We start from the raw sequence: 14,217 nt of genomic DNA on the forward strand, positions 1-14,217 counted from the left end.
GTTTGTCATTTCAACTTAAATTACATTACACACTAACTTAATATGAGTTGAATCTTGTATAACATAAAAAAAAGTTGAAAATTGCTTAACTTCTTTTGATGATTTAAAGCAATGTAAAAACATGTCTTAACTTATTGATCATATAATTTTTTACAGTGCATGGTTCCCACACCTTTTGACCAATTAATTTCTGGGAGTTAAATTTCCATTTGTGATTTATAGAATAGTTTGTTATATATAAAATACATATTTATATAATTTAGAGATTGCATTCAAATTGCAATTTTTGACAATGAAATAATGTCTATTATTATATAGGATATATTCATATTTACTATTTAGAATCAGTAATCTCCATTAATTACTGCAAATCACAATTTTAAAGTTCTGTCGCTGTTGGAACCTTGAAAACAGGCTTGGGCTGGAATTTTTAGTCTGAAAACAGCTCATATAATTTGCATAAAGGTGGATGAGGTGTCATGTGACTACAGTCACGTTCTCAACTTTTCCACTCATGAACAGAAAGGACAGAAACAATGCGTAATTTCACATTTTTTAATACGTGAGCACCACGTAAATTGTCATGATACCAAAATACATAGATTCAGAATGCGACATGGGAAGCAATATATACACACACTCAAATATTACATTATGTACAGGTCTTTATAAAACAAAGACATTAAAACAGTGGCCTAAACCTCGTACAGTCAAGTTTGGTGTGGTCGCCCCTGAATCGGTTCGGAGACAATGTAATATTGACCTTCATGACACGTTTGCATATGTTGTAATACCCCTTGCTCACATGGCTTTTTTGAATTGTCTGAATAGAGAGTTCAACACTTCAAGAACTGTAATCCCAAGAAGTAGCACCAGCATTCAAATAGTTCCTTCACTAGAAAGGCATGCCCGGACATCTTATAGGCCAAACTGAGCTTGTACTTTGGAAGCACCACTCATGCTTGCTGGGAAGTCCCACACTACCATGTTGAGCCCAGGCCTGACCACGTGTTACCAATGCACGCAGGGCAACCCGGATAAGAAGTATAGTACAATACAGTTAGAAAGCGACTATCGCTGTACTCCAAGGGTTTAGGTTCTTCAACATTTGGTCGCAGCAGATTTGACCACTTTCTTCAGCCTCAGCCTCAGGTTTAGCGCTGTCCTTGCTGAGAAGTCCTGAGAAACTGGAACCAAATATCGTTATGAGATTGGACACGTTACTTGTGTCCATTTCCTCGGCTTCCTCGTCGTCTTTAGCGTTTGAGGAAGCGACTTTTGTCCTTTTTAGAGGCGAATCGTCTCTTTCCGACTCCTCCGCGCTTCTTTTCCTGTTTGAACAAACATGCGTTTTGGGTGGTTGCTGTGAATCCCCGTTCTCTACAGGCGTTGACTGACGTTCTGCTACTGTAGTGTCTGAGGGACTCTCCTTGGGTTCGTTAATGGTTTCCGGTGGGGTTTCAGATGAAACGTTACCAACAGAGTCCAACGAAGAGTTTTGTTTTTGCTCTTGTTGTAAAGTTGAAGTACAATCCGCCTGGTTTGATTTCACCTCGTCGTCGTTTTCGCGATATTCCCGCTCTTTCTCGCTCGCCTCGGGTTGCTTATTTGGTTGAGGTTCCTCTGGGCTTTCACATTCCGTTGTAGAGGGAGGGAATTTCTCCCGCTCTGAATCCATAATGTCCCATTCGTTCCCTTCGCGTTCGCCTTGAGCGTTCAGGCACGCGCCGCTGTAGTAGTCGCTCAGATAGACCTGACGCGCGCTGCGAAGGACCAGCGATACCAGGAGGTTTTTGTGCAATTTAATGCCACCACGTTGAATGCGCGAGTTGTAGATTTTCCCTAAGGAAATACTCATAATCCGGTGGGCTTCCACTTTGTATTCCATGGCTGGAGTCGAAACGCCGAAGTTCAGACACGGTACAAAGTTCGCCAAGCGTTTCACGTTTGATTTCCTCTCTGGAATCTCCTCCAAACGTTACTGTAAATTGGCCAGCGACGCAGAAACACGTTAATTAGATAACGTACAAGAACTTCCCCCTCCTGTAGATCAGATTGTCCCTTGTTTTGTTGACAAAAGCTTCATTCTCATTTATAAAATGCAATATCGGTTTTATTGGCCGAGTGTAGGAGATTTCATTACCTCACACATTTTCTTCTGCACCCAGCAATGATCTAGGGAGGAATGAGACCGTTTCTATTTTTAACTCGCTTTTATACTTCAGCGTCAGCGACTACACTAGCCAATCACATCTCGAGTTGAGTTCTGCCACCGTTGTGAATCACACCCCGCCAAATAGGTGGTGACCAATGGGAGAGCGCTTTGGCGATGAGTCATATTTAAATACTAACGTGGGAGAACTGTTTAAAGGGAAAGAAATGTTTTCAAGCTAAAACAGACAGATATTTTTATAGTTCGTTATGTGTATTCAGCTGTTTTGACATATAGTTAAGCTCGTCTATATTTAAAACACAATGCCGTTATCGTAAGCAAATAGAATCAAATAACAAGCCAAAATCGACATGTAATCGAAAGTAAAACATGTTTTTACATGTTACTGTGATTTTTCGCGGTAGGATCAATGTCATACATTTAGTTCCTAAATACGTCTTTTTAGATCTATACATACATGTATTATTCGTATTACAGTTTCCACATAGCATCAGTTCTTGTTTTATAAGAAGAAAAAAGGGTACTTCCCCTTTAATTTTTTCAACTGACTTCCTCGACTGATGTAATGGTTTGTCTGCTACAGTCGTGTCACATGACTCTATTGTGCAAATCCATTGCGGTGTCTGAGCAAATGTGAATGGAGCTGTTAGTGGGGGGAAGGGCAATGTTTTGTTTGAAGAAACAGTTAGCTGCTACTCATGAACTACAATGAACAGTGCGCCAGATTTGATCCTGATGATAATGCTTCTTAATGGCCCTACTTTCATTAGGCTATATATATGCATGTACATTTTAATTATAGGCCTAATCCTTGTGCGTTGGTTTGTGAGTTTCCCTGCATTAAGATGTGGGTCATAAACAAACCTGACAGGAAGAGCGGGCTATGACGTAAGACACTTTCAGAGGTCGTTTTTCTAAATATAAACGATCACAGCCATGGCTCCCGCACAATATCTTTGTGAAATCCTTGGTTAGATTAATTCAGATTAAGAATGTATCTTTGATAGACAAGAATATAAAAAAGGCTTAACAGCATTCAGCTGTGTTGTGCTGTTAATAGATTGCAGTTCAAGGTAGTTCACCTAAAAAATTAAAATGTTGTCATTATGTACTCACCCTCATGTTTTTCCAAATCTGTATGAGTTTCTTTCTTCTGTTGAACACAAAAGAAGATATTTTGAAGAATGTTGGTAACCAAACAGTTGACGGTACCCATTGACTTCCATTGTATTTTTTTCCTTCTATGGAAGTCAATGGCTACTGTCAACTACTACCAACATTATTTTTTTGTGTTCAACAGAAGAAATCATACAGGTTTAGAAAAGCATGTGGGTGAGTAAATGATGATAGAATTTTCCTTTTTGGGTGAACTATCCTTTTAATACAGGGATACAATTCATATATCTATCATGCATATTATCTCATATATTCCTTATTCTTCATTCAGGTCCTCATGTTGATGGGGAAACTGGCACTTGATACTATAAATAAAGCCAGAGTAGATTAATAATTTATGCAGCTTTACTTACTAAAGGCGAGCTGAAGTGTTTCCAGCTGGTTTTCTGGTTTTACATCATACACAATGTCCTCTTACCAGTGCACAGCACTAGCACTGGTGTAGATAGTCAACTAATGAGAATACAGCGTTCTGATGAATAATGTAGGAAGCACGGTGCTAGTAGGCAGACGAGGTACACAGATACATTGATTATGAGAAACCAGTGGCAAACTCATAGTTACTATTACTGTGGTTTCAGATTATATTAATGTATTTTAATTTTTTATATTTTCTGAGAACAGACAGGTGTTTAATTAATGTAGTGTATCAAAGTAAACCTAGAGTTAAAGTAAATAAAAGTACATTAGTGGAACCACAGTACAGTATGGTATCAGATGGTATACCTTGTTACTTTCATATGGTACCATGTAAAAAATGTTTTTAAAGAAATAGAGCAATTGTTAAATAAAATAAAAAAGAGTAAGAATGGTTACAAAGTAAATACCATAGTACATCAATTTCAGTACCACAGTAAATTTCAACCACCCATCAGGAATCATCACAATACCATGGTACTAATAATAATATTATTGTTATCACTGTTATTATTATTAAGTATAATGACATAATTTGTATAATAGTTAAATAGTAGTAAAGTGGTAGGTAGTAATAGTAAAATTACAATATACTATTGTAATATTTAATATTAAAAAATACAGCAACACCGTCCGGGATATAGAGGTGTTGAAATATTTAACTACAACATATTTATACAGCGGTATCTGAATTAAACCCTTTTTGCCCATAATTTTAAACACGGTGTTATACACATTTTAACATATCCGTGCATTCTGGGGCAATATTGCTTTGTTCTTCAGCAACAACAAACCAAAACAGTCCACGCAGAAAAAAAGCACGCTGGTGTTTATTTACCGGGAGGCTCGTGTGCGCGCGCGCGTGTCTAGACGCTCAAGGACCCGGATGTGATTCCGCCGAGCAATGGCTGCTGAGCGGATCCGGGCTCCGTCCCGCATGTAAACAACACATTAAGAGCTCTCCTTTGTTAAAGAAAACCAGCCGCGGTCAGGAGCATGAGATTTTCGCTCAAGAATCGACTCATCTGAGCACCAAAATGTCGATGGAAGATCCGTTTTTCGTGGTGAAAGGGTGAGTTTATGGCTTAGATCGGTTAACGTTACCGTGGGACAAGAATATCATATATCGATTTCGGAGAAATCGGATTATTAACTCTTAGTGTTTTTTTTCTATGGTTAATCTTTTCTGTTCACAAATTTTATTATTGCGCGTAAATACTTTAGCAGGTTATAATACCGCTTAAAACAGCTGTTTCTGTAAGATCGTTATCTTGTTGCCATGGCAACCGTAAATATCGATTTCTCTCCACTGTATTATATCATGCCGTTAAATCGATATCTCAATTGTTTTCCTATTAAGTGGTATTGGTGTATGTTAGCAAACATCTGCTCTTCGTTATATTACACTTACAAAAATGTACCATTTTACTACCACGTTTTTTGGAAATGTATCATTGTTTAATTGGAAGTATGTTAACTTACTATGGATATATGTCAGAGTAGCCTACCATGCTATTTCCATGTGATACTGCCCAAAATTTGGAATTATCATGGTACGATACCCCCAAATTTCTTTATAATATATATATGGGTTTATAGGATATTAGCATTGTCAATGTTCAAATAAACTTACATTTTTATTTTTATTTTTTATTTATTACACAACCCTAGGTTGACCAAAGTGCTGTACATAAAGTTAAAATAATGTTAACAAAATAAACAAGATATAAACATTTACAAAAACAATATAATTAAACAATTTGAATTAAACTTTTAACCCATCATCATTTGTAATGAAGTGTTTTGATTGATTGCTTTTCCTTAGAGAGGTGCAGAAGGCTGTGAACACGGCTCAAGGGCTTCATCAGAGATGGATGGAGCTGCTACAGGACCCGGGTGGAGCCAGCAAGGAGGAGATGGACTGGACCACCAATGAGCTGCGGAACAGTTTGAGGTCCATTGAATGGGACTTGGAGGACTTGGATGAGACTATCAATATCCTTTTGTTTCTGGTAGCCTATGTGGACTTGATGTTCTTCTGGCTTTTATATGTTGGTTGTAGCCTTAACCTAGTGTTCAAGTATTGTGGAGGCGAATCCAAAGAAGTTCAATCTTGATGCTGTGGAGCTGGCCAAAAGGAAAGCCTTCATCACTAGCACAAGGCAAACAGTCAGAGTGAGTAGATTTGAGAAACTTAAGTCCTGTTCACACCAAGAATTAACTATAATAGCGCCCACAGTAACGTTCTGTTTATTATAGGCATGCGCTGAAGTTTTGTCGTCTGTAGCTTTAAATGCTTGAGCTTTTTAAAGTCAGTTGGATTCTTATTGGCAATTTTTTATCAGCTGGATAAAAAATCATTGTGAAAGGGAGTACTCAGTGATATTGTTCCTCTGTGCCGTTATTGTTATAGTTGAGGTGTGGACTGCTATATTTAGAACTATTTTAAAAATCATATCTTTACCGTTATAGCGCGTGACAGGCCTTTACACACATCTGCACCCATGGTAGATGAATATCTCTAATGGATTTTTATTTTACAGGACATGAAAGACCACATGACTAGTCCAATGGCCGTTACAGTGTCCGAGCGGAAAACTCGACAGGTTTGTACTTAAGCTATGGAAGTAAGTGTCAGATTGTGATTTTACAGGTTGTATATCAGCTCATGACAATTGATGTTCTTATTTTAGACTTTAATGGGCGATGGTGGGTCTCGTGGCCCAATCTGGCAACCCAGTGCTGATAAATACACTAGACTGGACAAGGAGCTGCAGACGGCAAACTCACAATTCATTGATGAACAACAGACCCAGCAATATGTATGTCAATATATACATCATACTACAAATAACAAGTGATTAGCATATTCTACGGTATTTATGAGCACTTATCAGGGCAATGTGTTTTTTTGTGTGTGTGTGTACATGGCAGCTAATAGCAGAAAAGCAGGATGAGCATCTAGAGTTAGTTTCGGGAACTATTGGCGTCTTGAAGAACATGTCTCAAAGGATCGGCCAGGAGCTGGATGAGCAAGCTGTGTAAGTCACTTCAAAATTGGTAAAGTCAGGTAGGAAATCTTTGTGTGTGTGTATATACACATGCGCGAACAGTTCTGGTTCTCGAATCTGATTGGCTGAGAGCCTTTTCCAGCAATGCAATATTCTACTAATATCACATGGAAACTGTTTCACAATTTGTATCTCTCCGCTTGTTTCTGATGGATCTATACTGGCAGCATTTTTCACAACGAGCGTCAATGGCGGAAGAGCAAAAACACTACTTTTTGTCTACTTATTTTGGAATGTAGTTGTAGTAAGAGTTTTTTTTTTCGGCGAGAATGTAGTTGTTTAGACCTCAAATATGCGATTTATATTGGAACATTTGTTTAGACATTTTCGGATGTAAATATAAAAATATGTACATAAATATAATAAAAAAAAAAATATATATATATATCATTTATTCTATTATATTAAATTTGAATATTAGAATATTTTTTAACATTTATATCTCAAATCTATATGAATATAACAATATTTATATCAATTTTTTATATTACATAAATATATAACTATATTTTTGAATAATTTGTGTATATGTGTATATATATATATGGATAGATACACACGTATATGCATACATATCATATGCATGTGTTGTGTTTGTATATTATATAGTTTTTAAATTGCATAAATAATATGTATTAAATATTTTAGAATTTTTGAACGTCGTGTTTTTATATAAAATTTTATACATTTTATATCACATGTATTTTAAAAATATATATTTTTAATAATTAGTGTGTGTGTATATATATATATATATATATATATATATATATTAAATATAATAATTAAAAATATTATAAATAATACATATATATATATATATTCTATTATATTTAATTTTTTAATATTTTGAACAATTATATATCAAATTGAAATATATCTAAACTTATATTAAATATATTTTGAATTATATTTATGAATAATTAGTATATGTTATCAATTTATTCGTTTTTTCCCCCCATAAATTACAAAATTAGAACACAAAGTTGTACATGACAAACTGACCTGCTCCTTGCCCAAATCCTGACAGTTTGTCTAGTCTGTGTGGGTGAGTTAACAGACTCACACTTCCTGAATCGATTCTGACTGTGTCTGGCCTATTTTCAGAATGCTGGATGACTTTTCTCATGAGGTGGACAGCACTCAATCCAGGCTAGATAATGTCATGAAGAAACTGGCTAAAGTTTCTCACATGACCAGTGGTGAGTAAAACTGCAGCAGAAGAGCAGACATGCTTCAGTTACTGTCTCGCACGGTTACAAATGAGGTTCAAGTCATTCTCAGAACACTGAAACCTCTTATAGTAGTTGATAGTATTTGACATCCTATCTGACACATAACGTTTATTTGTTTTGTCTGTACATTCAAATTTGTTCTGAAATTACTGTTTTTATGTTGTCCAAAAGCAAAACTTTGTCATGATTCATAAAGTTAGCACTCTGTTTCAAAATAAATCCATCATGTGTTTGAACTTCCTGTTGCAGAAATGTGATTGACTCCAGTGCCCTTTATATGGCAAAGCCTGAACAGGAAGTCAGACTTCCGGACCTTTTCAAAGAAAGCATTTTGTCGAGAGGCTAAGAATTAAATCTGAACATCTCCTGAACGTTGCGGTAACGTTTAAAAACAGTTTAGTTCTTCTTTCACCATAAAACCTCTGGGCCCTATTTTAACGATCTAAGCGCATGGACTAAAACGCAGGGCGCAAGTGCAATTAGGGCGTGTCCGAAACCACTTTTGCTAGCTTAACGACGGGAAAAATGGTCGGCGTGCGCAGCGCATGGTCTCAAACTGTTGTCCCTATTCTCTCTTAATGAGTAATGGGTGTGTTTTGGGATTTACGTGCGTTAAACCAATCAGAGTCTCATCTCCCATTCCATTTAAATGCCAGTTGTGCTCGCGCCATGGCGGATTCGCTATTTACATGAAAGGAATTTGACGAAATTTCGCAAACGGATCTGCTCGTGCGCGGGGTAAAAGTGCGCAAGCAGATCATCTACGGGACAAGCCGGATTCCACCATATCTTTATGTACACAATAATAATATTTTACATTGTAATCCTTTTATTTTAAATATTTGGCATGTTTGTGTGCTGCTGCGTCCCTGTGTGTGTAATAAGCAGAGTGTACGCGCGTTGTGGACCCGCCTATAGGCGCACATTACTAACGCGCTCTTTAAATAACAAAAAAATATTGCGCCATTGACTTTAGACCAGGTTTCAGTCTATTTCAGTTGCCTCAAAATAGCAACGCGCCAACAATGCGCCTGAACACACCTCGTTTTCAGACATGGGCGCAAATGCATTTGCTATTTAAACAACGTGGCGCAGGACGTGAAAATGATAACTGCGTCAGGCTGAAACTAGCAAAAAACACTTGCGTTGTGCTTGGCGCTGCATTGCGCCGGGTGTAAGATAGGGCCCTCTAGCTCCTGATATCCTAAAAATGAGTGTTTTAACCCATTATATTCTTGCTCGACCCTGCAGATCGAAGACAGTGGTGTGCTATCGGTGTTCTGCTGGCCATCCTGTTTGTGGTGATCATCCTCTTCATGGTTCTTTGAACAGCACTCCACTACAGCTCTCTCGTCTGGGTACGCTCACATCAACTGAGGTGTTTGGAAGGGAGAGAACCAACAACAAAACCCTTTCGTCTCTATCTCTATTCCATCATACGGTAGAACGCTGCTCCTGTTTTGCTTGTATGCAGCCCAGACTGAAAACAAACACTAAGCACAGGCTGGTTTTTTTTCTTTCTTTTTTTTTCTGCAAATGCATTCCGATTTAGGCGATAATACGGTCTGAATCATTTCGTACGAGATGACGTAATCCAGGGTAAATCATTTCTTTCAGATGGACCATGACTTTTAACACTTAAGCAGCTAAAATAATTAATAACAATCTATTTTTTTCTAGTGCTACTAGAAAATATTGCCTACATTGCACTGCTTTAACAGCCATTTTAAATGTTCAGCACTAACTACAAAGCTACTAAACACTGGAGCTTAACAAACCAGATACTGTTTAACCAGGGATGTTACTGATCCTACTAATGCGAGTTAGTTATTTACTGTCTACGTGTTTATTTCTGTGTGCGTGGTTTACTTATTTTTTTGCATTAATCACTTACTAGTGAGATTTGTTCACATGCACTGCGCTTTGCCTCTTGAAAATAGACGGAATCGTGTTTTTAATGAAAACGTTGATGTTAAGCGCTCCGGATAACTGCTTAAAAAGTCTCCGAATAGGTTAGCAATTGAAATATTAACCTGATTCACTAAATTATTTAGTGAGCATTAAATGTGTGAATTGCGTGACAATTGGGTATTAATCTGTAGAAAGTCCGAAAAATTATTACTTCAGATGGAAGTGAAGTTTTGGACCAAATTCTGTTTTAGTATAAAAAGCAAAATTTGACAACTAATGGTTAAGTACTTAAAGGGATAGTTCACCCAAAAATTAAAATTCTATCATCATTCACTTACCCTTTGTTGTAAAACATCCATTATGATGTTGTACAAGAATGTCGGTAACCAAACAGTTGACGGTAGCAATCGACTACCATTGTATTTTTTTTTTTTAGGTCAATGGCTACCGTCAACAGTTTGGTTACCGACATTCTTCAAAATATCTTCTTTTGTGTAGAAAGAAACTCGTACAGGTTATGAACAACTTGAGGGTGAGTAAATGATGATAGAATTTTCATTCTTGGGTGAAATTTCCCTTTAAGTATGAACTACCTTTAGCTATGAGGTATAGGTCACTATCTAGCCAGTGCCTTAGCACAGCCGAGGGTGAAGTTACATTTCATTTTAGGATGCCGGGCACTCGTGACAACTTTAGGTTTCACAATATTCACCATTCATATTTTCGCAAATTGTCAGTTTGCGGTGTATTTCTACTGCTAACTCAAATGGAAATGTATGAAGCAGCAGTCATTTATGTGAAAATCATTGTATTTGTTTTCTTTTGACAGCACAACACTACATATTCTGTGTAAAACTTTTATCCTACTGAGTATATTTGTATAGTTTTTGTTTTGTTTGTATTTTGTTTCAATGATCTCGGGTGAATCACACATAGAAATGTTATATTTAACCCCAAAATCAAAAGGAAAAAAAATGTGAAATTAAATTTTGCATAAGAAAATTAATACTTTTTTTGCATTATTATATGATATTATTGTCATGCCAATTGCGCACGTTTGTCATTACTGTAATGCGAAAAAAAACTATTATTTTAAATTAAGATAGTAATAAAACTAATCTTGTCTGGACAAGATTAGTAAATTAACTACATCAAATATTGTCTTGATGTATATTTTTTCTTATTTAATATATTTTTTTACATTATGGTAATGAGAATTGTTAATTGGACATGAAAAGCTTAATTTTAATGAAAATAATGTCATTATGTGGAAAAAAAATGAAGCTTAATTTTCTTAAAAGTCAAAATATAATGTCTTTTATGTTTTTTAATGTGAAATATGACCTGGACGTGTTTTTGAAAGACTGATTTACTCTGTCTGATTTACCTTTTCTGTTTTTTGAACAATCACGCCACTTTTGTTTTTCAAAAGCTAGAGGAGAAATACAAAAATTGACAGAGTTTTTATCTCTTCAACATCTCCGTTGGCCCATATAATAGTGTTACAGCTGATTCTGACTGCCCTCGGTCACATGATGCAGTACGTCAGCTCTGATTGGTTCGAAGTATGAATGAATTGATATGCAATTTTACGATACAAATAAAAAAAATATATATAATTGCACAGCTATGTCACTGTATTTGAGTCGCAGTGACAGAGTGGAGAGATCAAGGTAGTGAACGGGCTCATAAACGCTGTTCTTCCTGATTGTGTGAATTTCGATTGTACGTGTTTGTTTGCGGTGTTTGTTTGCTCCAGAAGAGAATGCAAGTTTTTTTTTTTACCCATCATTGTTTCTCCACAACCCTCACAAAACTGTCAAACCACCCCTCAGTTTGTCACTGTGTGAAAGTCTGAGCTCCATTAAAAGAATCATTGCAAAATTGTGTATTGGATTGAATTCCTGTTGATGAGTGGATATAAAAGTAATTTTTAAAACAAACAACAACAAAAATCTGTCTGTATACTGTGTGTGTGTATATATATATATATATGTATATATAAATTAAGTGGAAAAAAACAAATAAATTAATTGTAATTATATTGTAATTAAGTAATATATTTAATATTTAAAAAATATATGCATATGTACATATATAATTTAATTTCTATTCATTTATATTTTATTTTAATAAATATATATCTTCTTATTTATTTATAAGAAATATGAAGTATAGTATAAAAAAAGCAATTCGTTTTTGTTTTGTACAATCTGATGGAAGAGAGCCGTTCATAGAGCTGAACATGTATTGATCGTGAAACATTCCTCTGAATGAGGTTGTATTTTTCTTCTGGTTGCGGTTGTAATCTGAAGAAGGTGACGTGCTCAGATCAGCATCTATGAGAATATATCAGTATTGATTATTGTGTTGATGGTGACCGTCGTGTGAGCAGTGCTCTATTGATCCACTAATCCAGCAGGCAGGATGGACCGTTCCATAGAGGCCAGAGAGGGGCCATTCACCCTGATCTCATGACAGGTGGCGTCTTTCTCCTCTGCCTCCCCCTCCTCCCTCTTTTGTCTGGCCCAGTAATGATTAGAGATCAACACCTGAGTCCCACAGTATTGAGCCTCCAAAGAGCCAAACCTGCATGACTGTAACTGATAGGGGTTTTATTCAACGCTCCCTCACAATGAGGTATTTTAGAGTTCATGTTTATAGGGATACTAAATTTGTGGACCAGATTGAGAAATATGACTTATTTTATTCATATTATGAATATGAAAATATTTATATTTTTACATTTTCATATATATATATATGTGCTGTCAAATTAATCGTGATTAATCGCATCTAACATTAAAGTTTTTGTTTACAGATGTGTGTGTGTGTGTGTGAATATATATTATTTATATATATATATGTTTGTGTATATACACACAGACATAATAAATATAATAAACAGTGTGTAAAAACGTTTGTTAGATGCGATTAATTGATTTGACAGCACTAACATTTATATATTATATATATATAAATATATATATATACACACACACACACACATGATATCTAGTTATGCATATATTAGCATACTAAAATAATACAATCAAAAATATTTTATGTGACACTATTTGCATATGTGGTGTTAAATATGTACTACCCATTTATAATAATTATATGTAAATACATATGTTTTTGCGTGTGTATATAGTACATTATTGTGTTTCATATTACAGCATTAGTATTTTTGCATATTATATACTATAATAAAATGTTTCTATATTTTTTTAATATATTGTGATTTATTATTTTCTTATTATATTTATTCTAAATGATCTAGTTATATATTATACATACACTAAAATAATACAATCAAAATATTTTATAAATGCATATAGTAGAGCATCACAGGATTATTATACACTATAAAACTGTTTATATTGCTAAAAAAAAATATATATTTGGTGTTAAATATGGACTGCCCATTTATTATAATAATAATATGTAAATAATGGTTTTCACGTGTATATATAGTATGTGTATATAGTATAATGTTATGGTTAACATTACAACATTAATATTATTTGTGTTTTGCATATTTAATATTATTTTAATAATATACAAATATTTTGTCAATTATTATAATACAAAAATATTTAATTTATTATAATACATTTTATAAATGTTTATTCTTTTGTTATAATATATTTTATTTTAATATCAGGGATAATTAATATATAAAAATGTGTTTGTGTATAGTAAAGCTTTAAAGGATTAACATGGAAGCATTTACTAATATTTTTTTTTTTATACTGAATTAATACTAATATTTGGCGTATGTACTATAAAATATTTACTGTCGTTTTTATTTTAATAATAGCTAAGGAGAGCTCAAATAGAATTTTGAGCTCCAAATAGTGGTGATATTTGTGGGTTTGCATAGCTGGAGTGGTTCTAAAGATGGATTTAGAGCGTGTGGCAGGGAGGCAGCAGGTGCAGGATGCAGGTTCAGCGTTGGGCTTCTTTATCCCGCAGTAAGTGGACGGGACAGCTGAGCTCTCGTACCCGTGGGGAGGTGGGGGCAGGGCTGAGACGCACCCCTCCGCCAGCTGAGCTCATTAGCATCGCTACACACAACACAAACCTGCACTTGAGAGCAGCGATCATGTTTAGAAGGGTGTGTAGAAAGCCTATAAATCTACCCAGAGTCCTTTTAAACAGCTGCCATGGACAATCTTACAGTTATCAGTGACACAGCTATGAATATTGGGTAATGAAGGGTATAATT

General features: G+C 35.3%; 3 protein-coding genes across 3 annotated transcripts in view; 2 read left to right on the forward strand and 1 right to left on the reverse strand.

Annotated features, from left to right (window-relative positions):
- Window positions 1–543: 543 nt before the first annotated feature.
- ier5 (immediate early response 5) lies at window positions 544–2,193 on the reverse strand. The gene has a single exon (XM_056256544.1). The coding sequence runs from the start codon at window positions 1,886–1,888 to the stop codon at window positions 1,061–1,063; it is 828 nt and encodes a 275-aa protein (XP_056112519.1). The 5' UTR covers window positions 1,889–2,193; the 3' UTR covers window positions 544–1,060.
- A 2,509-nt stretch (window positions 2,194–4,702) lies between these two features.
- cts12 (cathepsin 12) overlaps window positions 4,703–14,217 on the forward strand; it is a 69,685-nt gene continuing 60,170 nt past the window's right edge. The window contains exon 1 of the mRNA XM_056256541.1: window positions 4,703–4,838. The gene's annotated coding sequence lies outside the window, so the exon portion shown is untranslated. The remainder of the gene's footprint in view (window positions 4,839–14,217) is intronic.
- On the forward strand, window positions 4,706–10,322 carry stx6 (syntaxin 6). Its single transcript, XM_056256545.1, has 8 exons — window positions 4,706–4,838; window positions 5,592–5,760; window positions 5,846–5,941; window positions 6,310–6,372; window positions 6,460–6,588; window positions 6,701–6,807; window positions 7,945–8,039; window positions 9,324–10,322. Exons 1-8 carry the CDS (start codon window positions 4,804–4,806, stop codon window positions 9,398–9,400), a joined length of 771 nt encoding a protein of 256 aa, XP_056112520.1. The 5' UTR covers window positions 4,706–4,803; the 3' UTR covers window positions 9,401–10,322.

The sequence above is a fragment of the Rhinichthys klamathensis genome, unplaced genomic scaffold, assembly GCF_029890125.1.
Source record: "Rhinichthys klamathensis goyatoka isolate OS25496 unplaced genomic scaffold, OSU_Roscu_1.1 h1tg000127l_1, whole genome shotgun sequence".
NCBI classification, from domain to species: Eukaryota; Metazoa; Chordata; class Actinopteri; order Cypriniformes; family Leuciscidae; genus Rhinichthys; species Rhinichthys klamathensis.

Coding starts and splice junctions, on each gene's coding strand:
- stx6 (XM_056256545.1), top strand. CDS start 4,804: ATGTCGATGGAAGATCCGTTTTTCGTGGTGAAAGG. Junction 4,839..5,591: donor CCGTTTTTCGTGGTGAAAGG/GTGAGTTTATGG, acceptor GCTTTTCCTTAG/AGAGGTGCAGAAGGCTGTGA. Junction 6,589..6,700: donor AACAACAGACCCAGCAATAT/GTATGTCAATAT, acceptor TGTACATGGCAG/CTAATAGCAGAAAAGCAGGA.
- ier5 (XM_056256544.1), bottom strand. CDS start 1,888: ATGGAATACAAAGTGGAAGCCCACCGGATTATGAGTATTTCCTTAGGG.